The 27,672-nt window shown below is 41.3% G+C and overlaps 1 protein-coding gene across 2 annotated transcripts in view; it reads left to right on the plus strand.

The window, feature by feature from the left end:
• The window catches only part of UTRN (utrophin), a 1,458,479-nt gene that overhangs the window by 1,224,578 nt on the left and 206,229 nt on the right, over positions 1-27,672 (plus strand). For both annotated transcript variants that reach the window (XM_029594027.1, XM_029594025.1), the window contains one exon: positions 21,458-21,543. In XM_029594027.1, the coding sequence (XP_029449887.1) occupies positions 21,458-21,543 (86 nt within the window). The remainder of the gene's footprint in view (positions 1-21,457; positions 21,544-27,672) is intronic.

The following is a 27,672-nucleotide window of genomic DNA, read 5'->3' on the forward strand; positions in this document are numbered from 1 at the left end:
GAAGGGTTTGCCAAAATGACCTACCAAAAAGGGTTCTAAGGAACCGGGCACCAACAAAAACCATCCATCACTAAACAACAAGAGAGAGAGCCTCCCTTAACCTTTGGAACACTCTACCAGAAGATCTAAGATCTCAACACAATATAAAAACCTTCAAAAAAGACCTAAAAACTTTACTATTTCGTAAATTCTTCATGGATCCCCAATCATCTACACAGACCAACTCTCAAATGAACTCATAACCTTAATTCTCAACCTAACTAACCCCCCTCCACATTCAACCTTATATCTTCAGAGACTTATTTGGTTATGTTTATTATGTTTATTATTGTAATTACAACATGTTATGATATCTCAAAACCTCTTTGTTAAAAAAATTTTTATTCACTTTGTAAACCGTTATGATGGCTTCCCGAATAACGGTACATAACTCTTCAAATAATACAGGTGTAAGAAGATGGAACTCATAGTCCTGAGGCATGGGTGACCAATGGGATGATAGGGCAATCTGGAAAGGTCTCATATGGGCCCCTACTCTCAGGACTACATCTAGAGTGGCCACCATGGAACTAAGCAGCTGCAAATAATCCTAGGCTCTCAGAACAACAAAAGACCACACCTGTCTGATCAACTTGTTCATCCTGACAATAATGAGGTACATCTAGCCTAACTTCATATTAAAGTATGCCTCCAGGTAGTCCAATGATTGAACTGGAACAAGATTGCTCTTTGTGATATTGATCACCCAGCCCAAGCCTTCGAAAAACTGGACTATTCTGCTGGACACCTGAACACTTTCTTGATACGACTTGGCTCTGATCAACCAATCATCTAGATAAGATGAACTAGGATCCCTTCTCGTCTCAAGAAAGCTGCCACCACTACCATGACTTTGGTGAACATTTGCAGCACCAATTCTAAATCAAAAAGAAGTGCACGGAACTGAAAATGCTCCTGCAGCATGCAAAAGAAGAGATACTTCAGATCCCCTGTCTTATCGTAATATGAAAATGAGCCTCCGACACATCCAGAGAAGACAGGAATTTGCCCTGCCGAACTGTCAGTAGTACTGTGTGTACAGTCTCCATTCTGAAATGAAAGACCTTAAGAATGCTGCTCACTCCCTTGAATTTGAGTATGGGTCAGAAGGTTCTGACTTTTTTGGGAACTACACTTGTGCGTATAAGTTTATATACCCCTGGCAGAACTTGTAAGATGTATAGCATTTTAAGAAAACATGAGTGATCAGACAAAACATGCCTGTTATTTTTATTGTGTTTCAAATTAAACTATTATGCCTCACAGAATTGCACAATCATTAAACAAACCATAGGAATATGGAAAATAAAATGGTGCTATTCAAAAGTTTGCAAGACGCAGTCCAGCAAGGGGAACCAGACCAATGCTTGCAACTATTGAAGTTTTATCAGTGTCTTGGATTGCTCTGTGATTGGCTACCAATGTGCAGGGAAACACCAAAAAGGCATCAGACAATAGAGCAGCAAGCTCCAAGGTGTAATTGAGATGGATCACCTTTAAAACCCATTGATCCGAGGTTTTCTGGGTCCGCTCTCAGTAAAACAGCTTTAAGTGATGGCCTACCAGAAGTACCAGAAAATGAACTCACTTCAACTCATTGAGAAGACTGTCCAGTTCCTAGGGAGAAAGCAGAGTCAGGCCAGAATTTCTGGAATTTTAAAAGGCCTGACTTTTACCGTGGGATCCTGCAAGCCCAAAAGGAAAAATAAAATGCTTGTTTGCCAGGTCAAGATGGTGCCGGCCGTCCATTACTCCTACCATGTGACAGGGGCCAACCAATGGCACCGGTAGCCCCTATGACATAGTAAGGGCAAAGGCTATTGGTGCCATTTTGAATACTGGCAGCTGACGGCCCGAGTGCAGGAGAATGCTCCAAGACCCCCGCTGGACCACCAGGGACTTTTGGCAAGTCTTGGGGGGATCAGGAGGGTGGGGGGTTGTAGTTAATTAAATTTAAAGGGTTGGGATGGGTTGTTTTTTTGTTTTTTTTTTAACTTTAATGGGAAACGAATACCATACATAACAAATGGACGAATCAGGGTCCCCCGAAAACGGATGTAACGGATTTGGGTCCCGACGAATACGAATATCGAATCGAATGTATCTGTCCCTGCTGCACATCCCTAAGAAATAGAAGCTTCCCTTTGAATGAAAGCTTCCACCAATAAAACTTCGACCAAAAGTATGCTGACCAGTTGTAGAACCAGGGGAATCTATTAGCCATCACTTCTGAAGCTACTGAGTGAGAAGAACTGTGAAGCAAATCATATGGAGCATCAGCCAAAAAGGCCTCCACCACCATGCATCCTGGCTGCTTCCTCCTTTTTTTGGGAGTTGTTTAATCCAACATAAGAGCATCTGCCCCACAAAGCCACTACAAATAGAGATTTGCACCGCAAGAGCAGTAGAAGTAAATAAATATTTCAAGCGGAGCTCAATTCCTCTTTCCTGTGGGTCCTTAAGAGAGGAACTATGCTCCTCAGGAATAGCTGTACTCTTGGTAACCACAGCAACATAATTGAGACGACTCAAAAAACAAATAATTCAAATTTTGATAATTGAGTAAGCATTTACACAGATATTTCAAACAGAATATAGCGCCAATTGATACAACTTCTGTTTTCATTACAAGAAACTTCTTTCGACGCTCTTGAGTAATTCTTAAGTCTGGGTACATCCAGATCTTCTGACCATGGAACAGCTGTACTTGATTCCGAAAGAAGAATCTTAATACTGAATTTCTTTCTGATGGAAATGCAAAAGTTACTAACAAAGTTCCACTTGTCTGTATATCTGTTTCTTGAGAGAGTTCTAGAATATCTGCAATGTTTGAAGAAACATCTTATAATTAGTCACTAGAAGCTGCATTTAAGGATGACTGTAGGTAATACATTTTTGTAATTGCCGGGACTGCTTCTTTAGGAAATTTGAGGATTTGTGTAAGATAGTTACTGAATAAGTCCCAAGGAGAAGCCAATTTCAAATAGGGAAAATTCAAGACCTTAAATTTAAACTTCTTAGTGAGTTTTCTAGGTTTTCCAGCTTCTTAGAATAAACAGTGTCCGATTGAACCAGCATGGCTTGGACTGCTTCCATAGAGGACATTCTTGTATCTAAATCTCTCAGTTTGGTGTCAGCAGATATTATTTGGGATTCCATTATCAATGTGAGGGAGTCAGTTGGACCGTTAGATGATCGAGGGGTTAAAGGGGCACTTAGAGAAGATAAGGCCATCGCGGAAAGATTAAATGATTTCTTTGCTTCGGTGTTTACTGAAGAGGATGTTGGGGAGGTACCCGTAATGGAGAAGGTTTTCATGGGTAATGATTCAGATGGACTGAATCAAATCACGGTGAACCTAGAAGATGTGGTAGGCCTGATTGACAAACTGAAGAGTAGTAAATCACCTGGACTGGATGGTATACACCCCAGAGTTCTGAAGGAACTAAAAAATGAAATTTCAGACCTATTAGTAAAAATTTGTAACTTATCATTAAAATCATCCATTGTACCTGAAGACTGGAGGATAGCAAATGTAACCCCAATATTTAAAAAGGGCTCCAGGGGCGATCCGAGAAACTACAGACCGGTTAGCCTGACTTCAGTGCCAGGAAAAATAGTGGAAAGTGTTCTAAACATCAAAATCACAGAACATATAGAAAGACATGGTTTAATGGAACAAAGTCAGCATGGCTTTACCCAGGGCAAGTCTTGCCTCACAAATCTGCTTCACTTTTTTGAAGGAGTTAATAAACATGTGGATAAAGGTGAACCGGTAGATATAGTATACTTGGATTTTCAGAAGGCGTTTGACAAAGTTCCTCATGAGAGGCTTCTAGGAAAAGTAAAAAGTCATGGGATAGGTGGCGATGTCCTTTCGTGGATTGCAAACTGGCTAAAAGACAGGAAACAGAGAGTAGGATTAAATGGGCAATTTTCTCAGTGGAAGGGAGTGGACAGTGGAGTGCCTCAGGGATCTGTATTGGGACCCTTACTGTTCAATATATTTATAAATGATCTGGAAAGAAATACGACGAGTGAGATAACCAAATTTGCAGATGACACAAAATTGTGCAGAGTAGTTAAATCACAAGCAGATTGTGATAAATTGCAGGAAGACCTTGTGAGACTGGAAAATTGGGCATCCAAATGGCAGATGAAATTTAATGTGGATAAGTGCAAGGTGATGCATATAGGGAAAAATAACCCATGCTTTAATTACACGATGTTGGGTTCCATATTAGGTGCTACAACCCAAGAAAGAGATCTAGGTGTCATAGTGGATAACACATTGAAATCGTCGGTTCAGTGTGCTGCGGCAGTCAAAAAAGCAAACAGAATGTTGGGAATTATTAGAAAAGGAATGATGAATAAAACGGAAAATGTCATAATGCCTCTGTATCGCTCCATGGTGAGACCGCACCTTGAATACTGTGTACAATTCTGGTCGCCGCATCTCAAAAAAGATATAATTGCGATGGAGAAGGTACAGAGAAGGGCTACCAAAATGATAAGGGGAATGGAACAGCTCCCCTATGAGGAAAGACTAAAGAGGTTAGGACTTTTCAGCTTGGAGAAGAGACGACTGAGGGGGGATATGATAGAGGTGTTTAAAATCATGAGAGATCTAGAACGGGTAGATGTGAATCGGTTGTTTACTCTTTCGGATAGTAGAAAGACTAGGGGGCACTCCATGAAGTTAGCATGGGGCACATTTAAAACTAATCGGAGAAAGTTCTTTTTTACTCAACGCACAATTAAACTCTGGAATTTGTTGCCAGAGAATGTGGTTTGTACAGTTAGTATAGCTGTGTTTAAAAAAGGATTGGATAGGTTCTTGGAGGAGAAGTCCATTACCTGCTATTAAGTTCACTTAGAGAATAGCCACTGCCATTAGCAATGGTTACATGGAATAGACTTAGTTTTTGGGTACTTGCCAGGTTCTTATGGCCTGGATTGGCCACTGTTGGAAACAGGATGCTGGGCTTGATGGACCCTTGGTCTGACCCAGTATGGCATTTTCTTATGTTCTTATGTTCTTAATGTCGTAATGATATTTTCTTTCAGAACTTGTGTTAAGGAATGATTAGCATTTTCCAGAGAGGTTAATGCATTCCATATTGAGTCTAGGGTAATTACTGGTGGTCGAACCAGAGAGGGTTGGAGAATCAAACATACCTTAGAGTCACCTTCTCTTCCTCCTGAGGGTTCCCATCGCCCAACTCAGCACCATGAATTTGTAGAATTTCAAAAGAGCCCGTGAAATCTCCTAAACGGAGATTCTCCGAAGGTGGCATCAAAAAGTTTTTTTCCTCATTGCATAATCCTTTTATCAAAGATGGTAACAAATCCCCTGAAATATCATAAAACGTGGCAGAGGGTATCGTTGGGAACCAGGGCTCAGAGATGTGTCCTCGGCCATGGGACCTGGTGTTCGCTCACCGCTGAACTCCAAAGCAGCCCTACCCTCCAGTGTTTGTAGGGGAGATGCGAAGAACAGCTCTGTCCACTGTTGCCGAAGTTAAGATAAAGGAGAGGAAGTCGAGACTTCCCTCAATCTTGCCTTTCTCTTGGTGTGCGGCATTAAGAAAAGTGGCAAAGGGAAAGATCTGAGGTATTCATGAAGAGAGCGTCTCAGCATGCACTCTAGAGAGTGGCCATCTTGGTCTCCCCTAAAGAAGATATAGCTTAAGGAGATTCTTCACTCCTTTGAAGCCCACTCTGCCAGAATCATCTCTTCCACCTCAAAATGTAAAAGGAAGGCTTTAGTAGTTTTTTGTATTTCCTTGATAATAGGATCTGAAAGCAGAACCTCTTCAATTTTGGAATCTGTAATCTTGAGACAGGAAACTGCTTGATTAATTAATTCCGGGATCTCATGCCAGCAAGTGTGTTCTCCCTCTACAGAGCAAGGAGGTCAGAAATGCAAGACTCTTGAAATTTTAGGTTTTCTCTTTTTCATATATAGATAGAAACCCACCCCACACACCTCTACACCTCATGCCTCAACCGAGTCCCCTCTGGAACTGGAAATGCCAAAGGTAGACTCAGTCACCTGGGAATACAAGAGTCAGGCCCTAGTTGTCACAGTGCTTCACATTGTAAATCTTGCTGCACCACCAGTGAATACTACCATCTGCTGGAGGCAGTGAATACTGGATTCTCTGTATTGCACCACCTCTAAAGAGTGGCAATGATGTCACAGAGGAAGCCATGTGCTCTGCCTCCATTTGCTAGTAGGATTACGCAACACATCTGTATGGACTCTCTGGATTGGTGTAGCAGGACAAAATAGAAACTAGGATTAGCATGCATTATTTAATGCAATATTCAACCGTGTTAAAACTGGTTAAAGGGGGAATTGGGGGATTAGTGCCCGCCTTGAAGCATTCATGGTTGGAAGAATTTGGGGCTTGGATCCCCTTGACATCTCCTGGAGGATTTACTGCACTTGGGAGAGTCTGGTCTACTGTTGGTGTGGTCATGGTGTCTAGTGTGAGGGACTTGTAGCCAATAGATCATCAGGCGTATTAGCCTGCTAGTGCTCTCATGTACCTATTGAGGTGTATTTCTAGTCATATTTATGTATTGCTTGCAATGCTAATTCTTCCTAGTTGTTGTAGCATGTTTTATGTTCTGCATTCTAATCAGTGACTTCATTAAGCATTCACAGACTTTGGATTCAACTCTAGGGCTTTAAGAGGATCACCTGTGACATTCTTCATTAAAGTTGGGTGGCGGGAGAAATAAATTAAAATGTTTCTTTTATCTCAGTAAATATATTCAGACAAACGAAGCAAAATGTGATTCTGAATGCAAAAAATAAGACTTTTCATTTATAAACCTCCCACTGCCTTTTTACTGAAAAATACTGACATATGCATATTGTCATTTCTGTAACTCTGCTTTATATATGATCACAAATCTCCTGCTAGAACTGGAGAACATTTAGATGTTGAAAATGTGAGCAAAATACATGTGAATTTTCAAAGGAGGTTATGCATGTGAATGTTACATACTATCGTAGCAATTTTCAAAATCCTACTTATTACTTGATTCACTAAGGGGTCGATTTTAAAAAGTCCGTGTGCATGTCCATGTACACACAGTTCCCAGCGCGCGCACATGGACACGCCGATTTTATAACATACGTGCACCAGTGCACGCATTTTATAAAATGCAATGGGCATGCACACATGGGCACCAGAATTTAAAATTCACACTCAGATAAGCGGCTGGCCTGCATCTCGCACGCGCAGAGGGGGAGGATTTTTTAACCTACGTGAGGCATCGCAATCGGGCCTCCCCCATTTCCCTCCCAGTCCACTTCAATTAAGGAGCAGACTGGGACAGAACTTTCCTATCCCTGCCCTTCCTACCTCTTCCCCTCTCCTCCCTGACCCCTAACCTAACCCTATCTATCCCAAATTGTTTTGTTTTGGTACTTAATGCTACTCCAAAGCAGACGTAATCTGCACGTGCCGGCCATCTGCCAGCGCATGCTTCCCTGGGACAGCGGCTAATGGCACTGCCCCGGCCCTCCCAGTGCCCCGCCCAGTTTGGGCCAACCCTTTTCCCTCGGCTGGCACTTCTGCGCATACCAGGGATTATGCATGTGGCCAGGTCTGTTGTAAAATGCGCACAGCATGCTCAAAGGCCAGCCATGCACATAAACCCCAGTTTTTACGTACCTAGCCCTTTGAAAATTTACTTTTCTCCCATTTTATGTCTTTGGGAAAAACCCTTAATGAATCTGGCCCTTAGATAGGTAAAGTGCACTTAACATGTAAAACTCGGTTTTAAATGTGTAAATTCTTTTGAAAATCAGGCCACATACATTAGTTGACAAATGCAGGCAAAAGTTACACCAATTTTCAAAGTAAACTTATGCGTGTAAGTTCACTTTAAAAATTATCCCACCAAAATGACCCAAACATACCTGCTGTGCACATAGGGCCAGATTTTAAGAGGTATGCGCGGGTGTACATTTGTGCGCACAAATGTACGACCGATTTTATAACATGCGTGCATGTTTATAAAATCCAGGGTCGGTGCGTACAAGGGGGTGCACACTTGTGCACCTTGCGTGCGCCGACGATTAGGGGAGCCCCGATGGCTTTCCCTGTTCCCTCCGAGGCTGCTCCGAGGGAACTTTCCTTCTGCCCCCCCCCCCCCCGCCTTCCCCGCCCTTCCCCTACCTAACCCGCCCCCCCAGCCCTACCTAACTCCCCCAACCTTTATTGCATAAGTTGCGCCTGCCTCTGGGCAGGCGTAGGTTGCGCGATCCCCTAGCTCGGCCACTGTGCCGGAGGCCTCGATCCCGTCCCCGATTCGGCCCACCCCACCTCCGCCCTGCCCCTTTCACAAAGCCCCGGGACCTACGCGCATCCCGGGGCTTGCGCGTGTCGCCAGGCCTATGCAAAATAGGCTCGGCGCGCGTAACCCCAGCTGGATTTATGCGCGTTGGGCTTTTAAAATCTGCCCCATAGATTTTTTTCAAGGGAAAAAAACACACACATACTTTGAAAATGCTAAACTATGCACTTAAGTACAAACCCCTCCCTGGAAAAACCTCCACTCAGTCTGAGTTAATTTATGTGCATACAGGGCATATATGCATAAGCTGACCTGCATATCAGATGGGCAGTTCTATGGCAAATCATTTCTACAGATAAAGCACCATTTTACCTATGGAAATACCTCTGAAAATGAGCCTCCCTATGAAATGAAATGAATTGAACCTATCATATAAATCATCCACTGTACCTGAAGACTGGAGGGTGGGTAATGTAACCCCAATATTTAAAAAGGGCTCCAGGGGCGATCCGGGAAACCACAGACCAGTAAGCCTGACTTCAGTGCTAGGAAAAATAGTGGAAAGTGTTCTAAATATCAAAATCACAGAACATATAGAAAGACATGGTTTAATGGAACAAAGTCAGCATGGCTTTACCCAAGGCAAGTCTTGCCTCACAAATTGCTTCACTTTTTTGAAGGGGTTAATAATCATGTAGATAAAGGTGAACCGGTGATGGTAAATAACTTAACGACGGTATATAAAAGATTTTAAATAAATAAAAACAAATAAATAATTTATTTGGATTTTCAGAAGGCATTTGACAAAGCTCCTCATGAGAGGCTTCGAGGAAAAGTAAAAAGTCATGGGATAGGTGGCGATGTCCTTTCGTGGATTACAAACTGGCTAAAAGACAGGAAACAGAGAGTAGGATTAAATGGACAATTTTCTCAGTGGAGGGGAGTGGGCAGTGGAGTGCCTCAGGGATCTGTACTGGGACCCATGCTTTTCAATATATTTATAAATAATCTGGAAAGGAATACGATGAGTTAGGTAATCAAATTTGCAGATGATACAACATTGTTCAGAATAGTTAAATCACAAGCAGATTGTGATAAATTGCAGGAAGAACTTCTGAGACTGGAAAATTGGGCATCCAAATGGCAGATGAAATTTAATGTGGATAAGTGCAAGGTGTTGCATATAGGGAAACATAACCCATGCTATAATTACACAATGTTAGGTTCCATATTAGGAGCTACCACCCAAGAAAGAGATCTATGCATCATAGTGGATAACAAATTGAAATCATCGGTTCAGTGTGCTGCGGCAGTCAAAAAAGCAAACAGAATGTTGGGAATTATTAGAAAGGGAATGGTGAATAAAACGGAAAATGTTATAATGCCTCTGCATCGCTCCATGGTGAGACCGCACCTTGAATAATGTGTACTATTTTGGTCGCCGCATCTCAAAAAAGATATAGTTGCAATGGAGAAGGTACAGAAAAGGGTGACTAAAATGATAAAAGGAATGGAACAACTCTCCTATGAGGAAAGACTAAAGAGGTTAGGACTTTTCAGCTTGGAGAAGAGATGGTTGAGGGGGGATATGATAGAGGTGTTTAAAATCATGAGAGTCTAGAACAGGTAAATGTGAATAGGTTATTTACTCTTTCAGATAATAGAAGGACAAGATGACACTCCATGAAATTAGCATGTGGCACATTTAAAACTAATCGGAGAAAGTTCTTTTTCACTCAGTGCACAATTAAACTCTGGAATTTGTTGCCAGGGGATGTGGTTAGTGCACTTAGTGTAGCTAGGTTTAAAAAAGGATTTGATAAGTTCTTGGAGGAGAAGTTCATTACCTGCTATTAATTAAGTTGACTTAGAAAATAGCCACTGCTATTACTAGCAACAGTAACATGGGATAGACTTAGTTTTTGGATACTTGCCATGTTCTTATGACTTGGATTGGCCACTGTTGGAGATAGGATGGTGGGCTTGATGGACTCTTGGTCTGACCCAGTATGCATGTTCTTATGTTCTTATGAATTGACTTAAAAATGTTCTACATAGTTGTTACTGATCACCAGCTAACAAGATTATTAAATACTGTATTGTGTACTTAACACTAGTTCCATTACACAATATGTTATCCCATTCTCCATCGCAGGTCAAAAAATCTCCTAGAAAACCAACATTATGGTTAGTAATCTTGCCCTCCATCCATTCATATTCATGACATCCTTACAGTAGACAATTTGCCAGTGAACTCTTATCAGTACCATCTCTTAGATTGCCATTACTGCCTGCCTGTTTTACCAAATATATCTCATATCACATCTTGATTTTATTTTATTTTTTTTAATATTTGGTTGCACAATATATAGAGACTTCTTGCTGAGAGAAAGCCATAAGCTTCACCTCATCCTTTAACTGCCTACTTAAATCATCTGTATGTGATATTTAACCCGTCTGATCAAAACATGCACGTAAGTGATTTATAGATATGTTATAGATATGTTTGAGCTAATTCACAATTATTTCATGTTTGTTCTTTTGATTTTTTTTGTTACTTTGTTGCAAGAAACAGCAGACAGCAACATTGTTTTTGTTCGACTTGCATTGGATACTTATGAGGGTGATGTGGTCTGTAACAAGATTTGGAATCCCTCTGTTAAGCAAGCGGCCCTCTGGGATCACTTTATAACTCCTTCCCAGGCTCTTTCTTTAAATGAGGATTCCACACTCAATATTATTACTGAGTTCCCAACTCTCCCTGTGTTCCCGGTGTTGAGTCTCGGGGGGGGGGGGGGGGGCAAGGATTTATCTTCAGTGTCCAAGGCGTTGATTATGTCTGTCTTTTTTGTGCCAGTTTATAGACAGGACTCCTTGATAGGCTTCCATCATAAAACTACTGAATCACTTCTTCAACAGAAACAAATTAGTACCATGTACATCTCTTTCTTGTAGCATCCATAATATAGACTTGAACTTCTAAAACTGAAATCCATATCATTTGATAAATACTCACATGGGGTCCTCTAACTGGGATCCTTTTGGGTCACTGTGACTCTAGGGTGCCCCTGGGATAAATGCCAAGATTCCTGAAACCATTGCTTGATCTTGAACCTCAGCTTAATTCCTCTCCAAGCTCCATAGAGCTATTTTCTGAAACAATACCAAAAATCCAAAATCAAAATTAAGATCGCAAATCAAAATGTACAGAGCAAGAAGAGTTAAAAAGCTCCTATTCTCTCGTACTCCAACTCAAAACTCCACACCAAACAGTAAGGATTACTCAATGAAATCAAAGCTGGAGTGGACCATTTCAGCAACCTCCAGTAGGGGTGCTATAGACAGATGGTAAATTCTTTTGGCTTACATTAAATGTCATGATCCTTTTATTGAGACATACTCCTTAGTAAGGGTCTCATGGGTCTTAAAACTATATAAACCACAACATCCCTTTCTAGGGTGATAGTTGAGGAAATTGTGTGTTCCTTTTTTTTTTTTTTCAGTTTCCCAAGTAATAAATCTAATACCTCTTATCCCACTTGATACTATGCAAACCAATGACTTAATTTTATATCTGTATACTGGTTCAGTCTAGGATTTAGGGTAAATGTGGCACATTACCCAGATTTTCTTGAGAGTATATGTTTATTCCCATGAATGTGACATACCAGCCAGTGAGTTCCTCTATCTTCTTTCGAACAAATTGTTCAGAGTGTTGATTTTGAAAATTATTCATAGAATATAGGGACAAGATTCAGTACTCTGACACATGTATCAAAACATGGCCAAACAGCAAAATATACAAATCAAGAGGAGCTAGTATGATAAAACACAGAATGGCTGGAACAAATTCACTTTCATGGAATAATTTAGCAGAACTATAAGGATTATGCTATTTTAATCACTCAGAACCAGACACACTCTCAAGTGCTACCATAGGATATCAAATGGTCAAGACTACAAAGAGATGACCTATTTAATCTCTGAATGAGCCAACTGTTTCATGAAAGTAGTGCTGGGTCAAGGAATGGTCTTGATTTTTGTTGTGAAGCCAGCCATATGCTTCCTCACATTGTTGGAGTGCTATGGGTTCATTTCATAGAGAAAACCTTGGGAAATTGGAATAATCCCATACATCTGTCTTCTAATATAGACGCATCGTTGCCAAGTAAAATTAATGGGTGTGCCATGCAATTGCTATTCTTTATTGCCAGTCTGGTTATCTGAATATCCAGAATGAATATGTATGAGATAGATATGCATGCAAAGCAGACAAAGCATGCAAACTTATTACTTGCATATCCATTGTGGATATCCTGAAAACCCAATTAAGTGGATGTGTCCCTAGGATATGGCTGAAAATTACTGCTTTATTGTAAAGCTGTATTATGCAGTGCAGAAAAATTAAGCATTATTTAGTCATTGGAGTAAAGACTATAGTATTTTTAAATTTTATTTTTGATATTAATATACTAATTTGAAGTACTTGCTTGTAACCAAGTACAATGTGATAAAAATACATTCATTGTACCTGTACAAGCTGAATTTGCCTCATTTGCCCATTAAATACATTATGGGCTTATAAAGTGTAAACTTGAAAGCATTAGGGTGTATAGCTGAAAAACTTCTTTCAGGAGCGTGGGAGGGGGGGGGGGGTCATTTTGATTTATGTTGCTTTTTTAGTGCATGTAAAAACCATGTAAAGTACACATTCAATTGAGTATGCCCATATTCGATTTAAGGGTAGATACGTGCGCGTGCTACCCGGCACACACGCATGGACGCCCGATTTTATAACATGTGCGCGCAGGTGTGCACATGTTATAAAAGTGGGGGTCGGCGCGCGCAGGGGGGGTGCACACTTGTGCATCCTGCATGCGCCAACGCCCGTGGCCTTGCACAGTTTCCTCCCAGTCCACTCCAATTTTGGAGTGGACTGGGAGGGAACTTCCCACCCCCTACACTAATCTCCCTTCCCCTAACCTACCCCCCCAGTCATAACTTAGACCCCCCCAAAGCTTTTGTTTTACCTGTTGCGCCTGCCTCAGGGCACCCTGCCAGCACGCGATCCCCCCGGCACAGCGGCAAATGGCCGTGACCTGGGAGCCTCTAGCCCCGCCTCACCCCCTCCCCACCCCTTTCTCGAAGCCCGGGGCTTTACGCGCGTGGCCGGGCTTTTTAAAATAGGCCTGGCGTGCGTAAGGCCACCTACATATGTAAATCCCTGGGATTTACGTGTATAGGCGTTTGAAAATCCAGCCCTTAGTGTACAGTAAAAAAAAAAATGTGTTCACCCAACCTAAAACAAAGAAAGCACATCCATAAATGCTGAATCCAAATTAAGGTGATCAAATTTTCCAATTTAAGTTCCCCTTGGGATATGTTTCAAAAAAATCTTTCAGGCATTCTAAAAAATTCTGAGTGAATCTTATTCTCCAGTAAATAAAATGTATTACTTGCCTCAGAAGAGGCAAAAGAGGCCTGATCTTATAAGTGCACTTCATAATTTTATTAGTGCACTATCGTATAATTTATACAGCCTAGCGATCTTGAGCCTACATGAAACACTTTGGGGTGAGGAATGACCGATGATTAAACTGGGTATTGTGCTTTAAGGCTTTATTGAATATTCATGGCCTGCCGCACTACACATACCAGGTCTTAGTGTCACTACAGGCTTCATTCAAGAGCCAGTGATAAGACACATATGATGGTCATCCTTATCCTTCATATAATATAAGATAATAACATTCGAGCCACAGGAGCAGAATTGTTAGATTGTTGATTGTTTCAAAGTTTCTGCTCCTTACAGGGGTTTACAATTTCTTGTAAGATTACATTTGCAGCAGACAACTTTATATATCCCCTGACTTGGTGGGGAGGCAGTTGTCATAAACATACCTTTTTCTACTTTCTTTCACTTTGTGCAATATAAGTTAGGGAACCTTCATTTTGGTTTTTACTGGTCTTTGTTTTTCCTGGGAACTTATCAGAGTTTATTATGTCACGAAAAAAACAGGAGAAAATAATTTGAAAAGAAAACCAAAACATTTTTATAGGTAAATATCGGAGTTTATTTTGGTAGTCAGAAGTCAGGACAATAAAACATTAAGCAGATTCTCCCATTCACCCACTCAGCAGCATTTCCATCTCTACCCACATCCACTACCTAGCATGTCCTTCTCCCCCTCTTTCCCTGAAAATCTCCCTCTCTCCCCCTTCCCTCACCACCCATACTGCAACAAAATTTATCATAACTAGTGGTGGCTCCAGGCTTCTTCTCTCTTCTTTGGCATGATGCTTACAGATGCTCCCGTGTTTGCAACATTGCACTGCTACTTTTGTGTAGGGCCAGGGAGTCTGCTGGGAAGTGCTTCTGGTGGCGGGGCCTGCTTCAAATGCATCCATTCCAAAAAAACCAAATGATATATTAGAATATTTAAATGCAATTTAATAAGTCTTTATTACATATACATGTATCCACCTTTCATATAAATAATCAAAGCTTAACTTTATATAGAAAATATATATTAAAATACATCACATCTACAGATATCACACCACATTCATACTATACAAATCCTTTTTTCTTCACTCATTCAGTCACAAATTTATAAATACATTTTCCCAAAATATTTCACTTATAAAAGCTTCTTCAGGGGAAACACTTATTATCTCTTAAATATCCTTGAGTCAAGAATATATTCCAGAATCTTTAAAGCTACATACTATTAGACCAGTTTTAAAAAAAAGCTAGCCTCGACCATGCAGATATGAATAACTATCGGCCTATGTCTAATCTAGCTTTCATATCAAAAATACTAGAAAAATTAGTGCTTAAACAATTTCAGTCCTTTCTAGATGATCATACTATAATTGATTTGCATCAATATGGTTTCCATGCTGAACACAACACAGAAGTCTTACTACTTTTCTGTCTTTAATAAATTTCGAAGAGATTTTGACAATGGTTCTCAGTTTTTCCTGGTACTCTTTGATTTATCCGTGGAGTTTGATACTGTTGACCATGGTATCTTATTGTCTAGGTTGAGGGAAATTGAAATAGCTAATTCAGTGCATAATTGATTCACTTCTTTTCTGAAAGGTCATCAACAGAAAGTGATCTCCAATAATAATGAGTCCTTGTTATTTGAAGTTAAAACTGGGGTGCCACAAGAGTTGACATTGTCTGCATAGTTATTTAATGCTTATATTGCCCTGATTTATAAAATCTTTTCTGCATTAGATGTCAACTACTACATTTTTGCGGATGATATCCAATTCTCTATTCCCATTGAAGGTTCTTTTTCAACAGTTCTAGAAAAAGTAAAATCTACTATCATGGCCCTAAATGCATGGTTAAAAAAAATAGGTTAACTTTAAATATGAAAAAAATGAAATCCTCTACCTAGCTAGATTTCCAGACCAACATGTTCCAGCTAACATTTCAATTAATGGGAATATAATCACCATTGTGAAACAAGTTCGAAACTTAGGAATATTGATGGATACTACCCTGTATTTATGCTCCATTGTAAGCCAATTGGCTCGCAATTCATTTTATAAGCTTCAAATGATATGTAGAATATGTCTGTACCTCGATGAGCATGATTTAAAAACAATAATGCATTCATTAATTATGATGCCCATTGATTATTGTAATACTCTGCTTCTCAGTCTACCACAATCTACATTATGTGCCCTTCAATATGTACAAAATTCAGCAGCCAGAATTATTGCTGAGCTTCCATTAAGAGGGCACATCACTCCTACTCTAATATGACTCCACTGGCTGCCTATAATCAGTAGGATTACAATTTGGATTGAACTTTTTGTTTTTAAAGGGATTAATGGGCTTGTTTCTGATGTATTTCAGGCAGACTTAAAATTATATTGACCCACAAGATCATTAAGGTCAGGTAGTCTGTTACTTCTAGAAGTCCCCTCATTTAGGGTAATTCACATTGACAAATTTCATGAGCGACTTTTCATGATGCAGGGCCCAACTTTATGGAATCTTTTACCCCTAGAGACAAAAAAAGAAAACTCGATTACAAAATTGATAAAATCTTTGGGCCAGATTTTAAAAGCCATACACACGCCAACATATGCAGATTTAACAGGTGCAAATGTGCACAACAACTAGTGCTGCTAGAACATGGGGAGAAAGCCTACATCCAAAGAAATGGCCAGAGGCAGGAAGAGTTGGGTTTTTATGGCTGAAAAAGATTACGGTGGACCAACTGACCAAAATGACTGTCACGTCGTCCATCTTTGTCCAACAATAATGAGAGGTGAAGGTGTGGAGGGAGCTCCAGGTTACTGTCCTGCAGATCTCGTGTACAGGTACCGCATGCAAATGAGCCACCGAAGCTGACATGGCTTGTGCCAAATGAGCCTTGACATGGCCCTCAAGTTGCAGTCCCAGTTGTGCATAGTAGAAAGAAATACAGTCCACTAACCAATTGGATAAGGTCTGTTTGGACACTGCGAATCCTAACCTATTCTTGTCAAAGGAGACAAAAAGTTGAGTGGACTGGCGGTGAGGATCTATCCATTCCAGTTAAAAGGCCAGGGTCCTTTTACAATCCAGATTGTGCAGGACACGCTAACCCTGGTTAGAGTGTGGCCTTAGAAAAAAGGTGGGCAGGACAATGGTTTGATTGAGTTTGAACTTTGTGACCACCTTTGGAAGGAACTTCGGATTTGTGCACAGAACCACCTTATCATGAAAATATTTTGTATAAGGTGGATATGACACCAAAGCCTGAAGCTCACTGACCCTGCACGCTGAGGTGACTGCCACCAAGAAGATGACCTTCCATGATAGATACGGGACTCAAGAAGAAAATGAAGTTAGTTTTCCCCTGCAAAAAAGCACAAGCTCCACAGCCGTGAGGCTTCAGCTTCTTGGAAAAAGCTGAAGAGGAACCCCGAGTGGACATGTGGATAGAGGCATGCTGGGCATGCTCAGTGTGTCAGTCAAAGTTTTCCGTGCCGGGCTCCATCTGATGATGTCACCCATGTGTGAGGACTACCATCCCGCTTGTCCTTGGAGAATGCAGGTTGCCTTTTTTTCTATTCTAGACTGGGATATATTGTCCTTTTCTTTCATTTTTTTTGTTCTGTATTGGGCTAATAATCACTTGCTTTAAAATTTATCTGTGCTTTTTAAGTACTGTATACTAAATTCCAGTTTATTTTTGTGCGAGTAAGGTATTGGGCCCTAATACTGAAATCAATCTCCCATTTATAGCATTGATGTTATTGGACAATCTTTTTCAATGTACACCATTTCGACTTAGAAACAGAAAAACATGATGGCAGAAAAATACAGTATTGCTCATCCAGTCTGTCCATCAATACAATCAATTTAGCATTATAATTCTATCTAGAGATGTGAATCGGTTCCAGAATCTGTTCCAGTTTCGGCATCATGGATCCACGGGAAATCTTCGTTTCCCGCGGTCCAGATGGTTTTTTTTTCCGGCTGTCCTGACCCCCCCAAAAAAAACTTTCCTAAAGTACTTGGTGGTCCAGCGGGGGTCCCGGGAGCGATCTCCCACTCTCAGGCCGTCGGCTGCCAGTAAACAAAATGGCGCCGATGGCCCTTTGCCCTTACCATGTGACAGGAGCTATCGATGCCATTGGCTGGCCCTTGTCACAAGGTAGGAGCAATGGACGGCCGGCGCCATCTTAAAAAATGTTTACAATATTCCATGTGAGTTCTATACAGGGGCAATATTACCTCCCTTTTTCTGCTGACCATTCCTCTCCCTCTGCAGCCAAGCATCTTTCTGGCTTTTATCAAAACTTTATCTTCCTGTTTGGCCACCTTAAAATCATCAGATAAATAACCCCCAGATCCCGCTCTTCCTTTGTACTTAGAAGAATTTTACCTCCATTACTGTAACTTTCCTTTGGGTTTATGCATTCTAAATGTTTTATTATGCATTTTTTAGTATTAAGTCTTAGCTACCAGACTTTAGACCATTCCTCAAGCTTCACTAGATCCTCCTCATGTTTTCATTCCTGACTCTCCACCCTGTTAGAGATTTTGGTATCATCGGCAGAATGACAAAACTTACCTGAAAACTTTCTGTTTTGTTGCTCACAAAAATGCTGAAAAGAACTGGTCCAAGGACTGATCCTTGAGGCACACCACTAGTAACAATCCCCTCCTCAGAGGAAACTCCATTTATACTACAGTTTGTCACCTCCTACTCAGCCAGTTTCTAACCCAGTCAGTCACTCTAGGATCCTTACCAAGGGCATACAATTTATTTATAAGTCTTCTGTGTGGAGCTGTATCAAAGGCCTTGCTGAAATCCAAGTACACTACATCTAGCTCTCTCCCTTAATCCAATTCTGTGTTCACCCAAACAAAAAAGTTGATCTGACAAGTCTGACAAGATTTACTTCTGGTAAAACTATACTGCCTGGCATCTTGCAATCCATTGGATTCTAAAAATTGCACTGTCCTCTGTTTTAGCAGCAATTCCATTAGTTTGCTCACCACAGAGGTCAGACTAATTGGCCTGTATTTTATGAATAGGAACCATATCCACCCTTTTTCAGTCCTCCAAAATTACTCCAAACTCTAAAGAAGTATTGAAAAGGTCAGCTAGAGGAGCTGCCAGGACATCTCTAAGTTCTCTTAGTACCCTCAGATGTATCCCATCTAGTCCCATCACCTTATCTACTTTAAGCTTAGTTAGCTCCTCACGAACACACTATACTGAAAATCAGTTGAGGTTTACCTCACTTCCAGTCTTATATGTGTTTGCTTTATGTGGTCCTGCTCCAGGCCCTTCCACCGTGAACACCGAACAGAAATATTTGTTAAGCAATTTTGGTTTTCCTCATCAACCTCCTCATATTCCTCCCCTTCACCTTTGAGTCTCATAATACCACTTTTGCACTTCCTTCTGTCATTAACATATCTAAAAAAAAAAAAAAGTCTTGTCTCCCTGTTTTACTATATTTGCTATTTTTTCTTTTTTTTTTAATTTTTGCATTCCTCATTACTTTTCCATCTTCTCTTATTTTTTCCAGATATTGTCACCTCTCTTCCTCTTTCTGCAATCTCTTGTAGTTTATGAATGCTAACCTTTTCTCCCTTAGCTTTTCAGCTACTTCTATAGAAAAACATAACAGTCTCATTTTCCTTTTCAGTTTATTTACATTCTCCTTTTGGTTTTGCCCACTGTCCTACTTCCCCTAGATTTTCCTATCCATCTAATGACTTCTTGAGGAACTGCCCCATTTTGAGAAAGTTCTTCACTGTAGATCAGGACATCTGTCTGGCCAGCAGTAGAACTGGTAACAGAGGTGACAGGTTTGGCAATACGATCTTTCCCAGCTATACTCCAGTTGCTGGTAGCTTCTGGTACCTGTTGAAAGAAATGTGAAAGACCTTGTTAACTTTTGTTTTGAATTAAATTCCTTCTGAATAAAACCTGTAGTAAATTTACAGTAAGGAGTTGTGAGGTTTGCGTGCCTAACAGTGCGCGCTTCCTGCTGGATAAGATATGCAGATGAGTCTTCCAGTCCTCTTCTGCTGCAAGGGGTGCAGAGCTTCTGGAAGCTGGGGCTGTGGAACCTGAAGCATGGACTTAAGACATGGTTTTGAGGAACAAATTGTGTCTTAAGTCTGAGGAATTCCTCTATGTAAATTTTGATCTTTATAAAAGCTAAAAAAAAAAATAAATTTGAATAAAGCATACAGAATTTTCCCTTCTACTTTATCATTTGAAATCTGGCTGAGTTTGGAATAGACTAAAAATCTTTAACACCCAAAATTTTTGTTCAGCAGTCTATCTGACCTGGATTGGTGGTCTCAGTTCCTTGTGAAGAGAAATGCACATCACTTCTATCACTACCAGAATTGCCGTGCATATTGGCAACTCCTGCAAATAAATAAATAAAATAAATACAGTTGGAAGGTTGACTGGACAATAAAACTGAACTGCCCTTTTAGGCCTAGAAGAAATTGCTGTAAACTCCCCCTGACCTCAGTATCTGAAAGTTGATGGACTAGTTAAAGTGTGCATTATTGGAGAACCTAATATACTCATTTAGAAGTAAAGTGTCCAAATCTGTATGTTTGTGTGTGTGTATAGATATGTATATACTTACATAGATGTCTTTCTTGCTCTCCACATATATTTCAAGAGATATGGCTTTGGAAGAGTTATGTTCAAAATGGGAACAAATTAACAAGCCTAAAACTATTGTAAAAGAATATAGAGCTCTCTGAGATGTTGACCTTTTGTTCCCCCCTTAATTCTTGATTTTATGGCAATTGATACCACTGGACATATTAAGTATTTTATTTTTTCGTTGTTCAGTCACATCTTTCTGACAGGTCAATTACATATGTTGATTTAAAAAATGTCAACTGCCTGGGCCTAAAGTTGCTTTGCCTGTAGTGTTTCTAATTACTATATTCATTTGGTAGTTTCCGCTCTAGTGCATTTTTAAAAAGCTGTTTTTCAACTAAATACAAAAAGAAAAAAAAAAAGTACAGTACATGAATTTGCTTCCTCACACTGTGTAATATACTTGGTATCCTTTCTGCAGTCTGACTGGTTTGTTCCTAGAGTGCCGAGTTTCAACTTTTTGTGTTACAGATTTATGTAGCACGTTTAACCAAAACATAATTACAGACAGTAAGGCAGATCTAAAGTGTGAAGGATTTAAAAAGTTCAGAGCCATTAATTGTAAATCCAGAGGCGCAGGAAGGTAAAGTCACTTACTAAAGGTCACAGAGGCAATGGTGGCAGAGGGAAGTCTTGAACTAATGGCCCAGGATTTCTTCTGAATCACAGTTCAAAGTCCTTAACTGTTAGACCACTCCTGCTGGTACTAGTCCATGCCTTTTATTTCAGTACTACCAGACCACTCCTTCTCCTTAATGGGAAATACTGAAACATATGATGAAAACTTTTGCTAAAGAACTTTTTAAAGGAAAGTTGGTCATGCAATGATTCTAAAAGCTCATTGAGATCCTGTTTAATTTAAGGCCTTCATGAAAGTGTGGCTAGTCAGTGATTCTTTGTTATAGAGAAACCTATAATGCGATGACTCTTTATATTTTCAGTGGTCGGACTGGAAAAATCAGAGTGCTGTCCATGAAGATAGGATTAATATCTCTATCCAAGGGACTACTGGAAGAAAAATACAAAGGTAACTGCCTACTGGCCTTCCACTATTTTATAGGAATGAAAATATTATGACTGGATTTCTGGAAGCCAATACTGGTCCATTCCATTAAGAAAAAGCTAATAGTGACTGGTCCAGTGGCAGTGGCACTGCTGCTGTGTGAAAGATCTACGTTCTATTCCCAGGTCCAAATCTTCTGTCCTGAGTGCCGGCTGGGGCTGCTGTGGAGGTAGTGTTCACAGCCCTGGGGGGGATATGGGAGGGAGTCCCATCGTCATGTAACGATGATGCCCATGGACAGATTTATGATGCCCAGTGCCAGATTTAGACCCCACGATTGTAGGGTTCCATAGGGAGCCCTGGTGCATGTCCCCAGGCTAAGGATGGTCACGGTCACTGCAATCACTGAACTGTCAGTTGGGAGGGAAATATTTAAAAAAAAATAATATGGGGAACATCCCTGGGTAGTTGCAAATGAAAGCTCATGGCCCTGGCACTAGTTCCGATTGAACTACAAGCTCAAAGGAGCAAGAGGATACTGCCAGGCCAGACAATTAAATGAATTAAAGTGGTTTATTGACATTTTGTGCTACAGACACATAAATGTGCTGCCATGTTGAGTTTTCATATCTTGGCATAGATATTTTTCCAGATAATCAGAGCAGTATATGCAGTATATAACTTCTTTAAATAAATAAATAAATAAATGCGCTCTAGTGTTATAAAGCAGTGGTTCCCGACCCTTTTTTGTGCTGTTACACAGCCAGCACAGAGATCATGGTGCATGCATCATCACCTTCACCATCATTTTCTACTCTATTCTCTTGCTTTCCCTCTGCCCCCAACCCTGCCCCCTCCTCCCGACATCATCATCTTCCCTTCCCTCTGCCCTGCCCCCACCACCATACATCATCTTCACTTCCGGTCCCCTGAAATAATAACCTCCTCTTCCCTTCTTTCTGGCATCATCATTACCACCTTCCATCTTCCCCTATTATCTCCCTCAGTCCCCAGCATCATCATATTGCTCTGCCTTCCCCAACTCCTGGCATCATCATCATCATCATCATCATTTTCTGTTTCCTACCCCCCCTGACATCATCATCATCACCATCTTCTCTTCCCTTCCCTCTCCTCTCAACACCATGGCATTTTCATCACCTCCCCCCCTCCCTCCACTCCCTGGCATCATCATAATCTCCCTTCTCACCTACCCCTCCCCTGTAATCATCACCTCCCCTTTCCTTCCCATCTCCCATCTCCCTCCACCCCCTACCATCAACACCTTCCCTCCCCTCTCATTCCACACCTCGTGGCACATTCAGTTATGCCTTCTTTCTCCTATGCCCAGGAATTTAGCACAGTCTATGAGCAGCGCTTATCTGGGGGTTGCTGCTTCCTCCTCTGCCGGCTTCCCCTCTACAATTGGAACTGCAGGGGGGTCCAGCAGGTCTCACAAGACTGTGGGGCCCCATTGCAGCTTCAAATGCAAAAGAAAGCGAGGAAAGAAAATGAAGACTGCAGTTGTGCCCCAACTCCTTCCTATCAGGCTTTTTTCACAGCACACCTACACTGCAGCCATGGCACACCAGTTGTGAAACGCTATGTGGGATGACCAAGGCCCTTTCTTCATACAACATTCACTTTATTAAGCAATTCAGCAGCAACACTGACAGGTAGGACAGAAATGTATTTAGGAGCTGACTTCTCCTAGAGACATGGGGCCTCCTGGGCTCTGACTCTTAACCCGCCCTGCAGGTTCCTGCCCACAGAGCTCTTTCCATCTATGGGACTTAAGGTGGACAGGCATCTAGCCTGGTCCCGCACATGTTAAGCAGGAGTAGGAAAGCCACTCCTTCACATGCTACTATAAAGTGCTGTCCAACCTATGGCTGTCCCATGGGAAACATGAAACCCTTTGTGAGAATGCCAATGGATTTCCGCCATATCACATTTTATTCATATTTGGTACTTTTATATGCATAACTCCTTTGAAAATTCACTCCTGTGTGTGGCAGAATAAAATGAATCACGTGACATTATTTTTTCTTAATTGCAGTGGTATATGTACATAGTTTATGCCTGCAAGAAAGGAATCTGTATTAGGAAAGCTGAATCTGCAGTGACAAACATTCTGAAAAGCATTTGCTGCCTTTTGCATGTAAAGTGGGGAAAAGTGAGCTGGAGTGGCATTTTTATGATATTGGTTATTTTTTGATTGTTTTATAATATGTGTATTTTATCTGTAATCAATTTTAAATATTTCTTATTGTATAGTTGCACCTCACCTAGAGCATAAAGGTGGATTGATGAGATTATAAATAAGTAGTTGCATTTATTCAGTTTTCCTCTGTGGATAATATAGAAATGTCAAGCTGCCCAGAGTTTCAGTGCTTTCTGAGTAAGAGGTCTGAGTAGTCTTTTTTTTTCAATGTAGATGCCAGATATTATGTCCTTCATCAGTGTTAACTGATAGTAGTACATCCTAAGGGCTCCTTCTAGCAACAGCACCTTCACACCCCTCCGATTTTCCCATAAAATTTCTTGCAATTTGCATTGTAACGCATAGAGCAGCCAAGGATAGGTGCTGGTAACTAGAGAAAATGTTGATAGTACTCAGCCAATATGCAAATAAAATATTGGGTCAAGCTGAATTACTTTGCTTGTATTTTAAAACTGTGCTCTACTGTGGTGGAGCTCCATCCACTGTTCCCTTCACTAAGCAGGAGTATCCAAGACTAACTTGGAGTAAGGGCAGGATGCAGTGTTTAGTGCATTTCACATCACACAATATTTCCTTAAAATGTTCAAGCAAGATTTGCTGGCACTTAGAGTAGCAAGACATTTATGTACAAAAATAAGTGAGCAAAAATGTTCCCTGATGCCAGAAGTTGTTTGTTTCTGTTCCTGGATTTAATGACCCTTTGCATTAGGGAGCACTTTAACCTTCAAGGCAAATATTCCCCTGGACCAAAATACTACCCCCAACTGTGCATTTCTAAACTTTAGCACTGCATACTTTGTAGAAGGAGAAAATAACTTTTTTAATTAAAAAGTTAATTTCCTCCTAAAATCAGGGCTTGAATGCTGCCAGACATATTTCTTTCTTTCCCCAGCGTACTGTTCATTATTCTGTGGAGCCTTTCAGGGTGGGAAGTTGCTCCATTTTCAGCTTCCCCGCAGCCCAGTGAGGGGCTAAGAAGGCAGGTAGATGTGCAGCTTTCAGGGTAACAAAAAAAAAACCAAACAACTTTCATTATTTCCTCCTGTAATTTGGCATTAGAAAAGAAAATTTTGTTTCTTTTAAAGTGTTCCACTGAAACATCTGTTCACTTTGACCATACATTATTTTCTGTCAGGGACAACATGGCAGTATGCAAGAAGATAGATATCACAATTTGCTATCCATCCTTTAGTATTTGTGCACGTTGTATGCAAGAGGTTCTCTGGAGATAAGCTAATACAAAATATGTGTGCATATATTGGTAACAGAGACAAAAAAGGGATGGAGTAGCACAAATTTGAAACTTGGGAGCAGCAGCACCAGTCATCAGAGATTCAACCCTAGCTACTTTCCTTTTGCTCATCGTCCACATACATTTGTAACTCAAATTATCTTTAAAAAAAATCTATCTAAAGGGGAGAGCATCTCTCACATTTTACTTTCATGCTTGGAACTGAAATTGCTGAACAGCCTTTAGGGAAAGTGTGGTGGATGCAGGGAATGCCCTCCCAGAGAGGTAGTGAAAACAACGGTAATGGAATTCAGAAGGGCCTGGGACGAACACAGAGGATCCCTAGTGCCTAAAGAATGGGAATAAATAAAATCGGGTAACCTCTATGACCTCTAAAGTTACTATTCCTGCATGGGAGTAACTGCAAAGAATTTAGATTTATATTCCACTTTTCACAGTTTTTTTCAGCGCTTCAAAGTGGATTGCATTCAGGTACTGTAGGTATTTCCCTATCCCCAGAGGGCTTACAATCTAACGGGCTGATACAGTAAAATCGCAGGAGAGCGCCCACTCTCTCGGCGCGCGCACAGGCCACTCTCCTGTGCACGCGATACAGTATTTTAATTTATTTAAATTAGGCCTGGCGGTAAAAAGAGGCGCTAGGGACACTAGCGCGTCCCTAGCGCCTCTTTTTGGATGGAAGCGACAGCTGTCAGCGGGTTTGACAGCCGACGCTCAATTTTGCCAGCATCGGTTCTTGAGCCCGCTGACAGCCACGGGTTTGGAAACCGGACGCCGGCAAAATTGAGCGTCCGGTTTTCGACCCGCCAGCTGCGGGCCCATTTAAAAAATTTTTTTTAATTTAATTTTTTACTTTTTTAAACTTTCAGGACCTTCGACTTAATATCGCCATGATATTAAGTCGGAGGGTGCACAGAAAAGCAGTTTTTACTGCTTTTCTGTGCACTTTCCCGGTGCCCGAAGAAATTAGCGCCTACCTTTGGGTAGGCGTTAATTTCTGAAAGTAAAATGTGCGGCTTGGCTGCACATTTTTCTTTCTGAATCACGCGGGCATACCTAATAAGGCCATCAACATGCATTTGCATGTTGCGGGCGCTATTAGGTTCGGGGGGGTTGGAAGCATTTTGGACGCGCTGTTATCCCTTACTGAATAAAGGGGTAAAGCTAGCGCGTCCAAATGCCAGCTAACAGTGCGCTCGGAGTGCACTGTACTGTATCGGCCTGTAAGTTTGTACCTGAGGCAATGGAGGGTAAAGTGACTTGCCCAAGGTCACAAGGAGCGACAACAGGACTTGAACCCTGGTCTCCTGGTTTATAGCCCACTGCTCTAACCACTAGGCTACTCGTTGCTGGGCAGACCGTAAATACCTTTTTGTTTTTTATTTGTCATTATCAACTATTTTACTATGTAACATAGAAACATAGAAATGACGGCAGAAGAAGACCAAACGGCCCATCAAGTCTGCCCAGCAAGCTACGCACTTCATCCATTTTTTTTCCCTTTTTGTCTCTCCCACCTGTTACTATTGGCTTCCAGTACCCTCCAGCCCTAATTCCCCTCCACCCTACCACCAATTTAGAGAGCAGCTCCGTATCTGCATCCAAGTGACATCCAGCTCAATTAGGGGTAGCAACCGCTGTAACAAGCAGGCCACCCCCTTGCCCCATACTCTTACCCACCCCTGTTTTTATTTTTTTGTTTGTTTGTTTATTTATTTATTTTTTTTGGAGATAGCAGCCCTCCATCCTTCCGCTCCGTGAAGGTGGAACACCAACTACTGGCCACTGGCATCCCGCTCCGTGAATGCCTCTGTGGCTACTGCTGCTCCGTGCAGTGTTTGAATGCCGCTGTGGCTACTGCCGCTCTGTGCAGTGTTTTGCTGCCTCAACTTTATTCACGCCCTCTAGACTTGATGGATCCACAGTGTTTATCCCACGCCCCTTTGAAGTCGTTCACAGTTGTAGACTTCACCACTTCCTCCGGAAGGGCATTCCAGGCATCCACCACCCTTTCCGTGAAGAAATACTTCCTGACATTGGTTCTTAGTCTTCCTCCCTGGAGCCTCAGCTCGTGACCTCTGGTTCTGCCGATTTTTTTCTGACGGAAAAGGTTTGTCGTTGTCTTTGGATCATTAAAGTTTTTCAAGTATCTGAAAGTCTGAATCATATCACCCCTGCTCCTCCTTTCCTCCAGGGAGTACATATTTAGATTCTTCAATCTCTCCTAGTATGTCATCCTATGAAGACCCTCCACCTTCCTGGTCGCCCTTCTCTGTACTGCTTCCATCTTGTCCTTGTCTCTTTGTAGATACAGTCTCCAGAACTGAACACAGTACTCCAGGTGAGGCCTCACCAAGGACCTGTACAAGGGGATAATCACTTCCCTTTTCTTACTCGATATTCCTCTCTCTATGCATCCCAGCATTTTTCTGTCTTTTGCTATCGCCTTGTCGCATTGTTTCACAGACTTCATATCATTAGACACTATCACCCCAAGGTCTCTCTCCTGCTCCGTGCACATCAGCCTTCCCCCCCCCCCCCCCCCCATCGAATACAGTTCATTCGGATTTCCACTCCCCATATGCATGACTTTGCATTTCTTGGCATTGAATCTCAGCTGCCATATCTTCGACCACTCTTCCAGTTTCCTTAAATCCCGTCTCATTCTCTCCACTCC

Source organism: Rhinatrema bivittatum, chromosome 3 (genome assembly GCF_901001135.1).
Source record: "Rhinatrema bivittatum chromosome 3, aRhiBiv1.1, whole genome shotgun sequence".
Lineage (NCBI taxonomy): Eukaryota > Metazoa > Chordata > Amphibia > Gymnophiona > Rhinatrematidae > Rhinatrema > Rhinatrema bivittatum.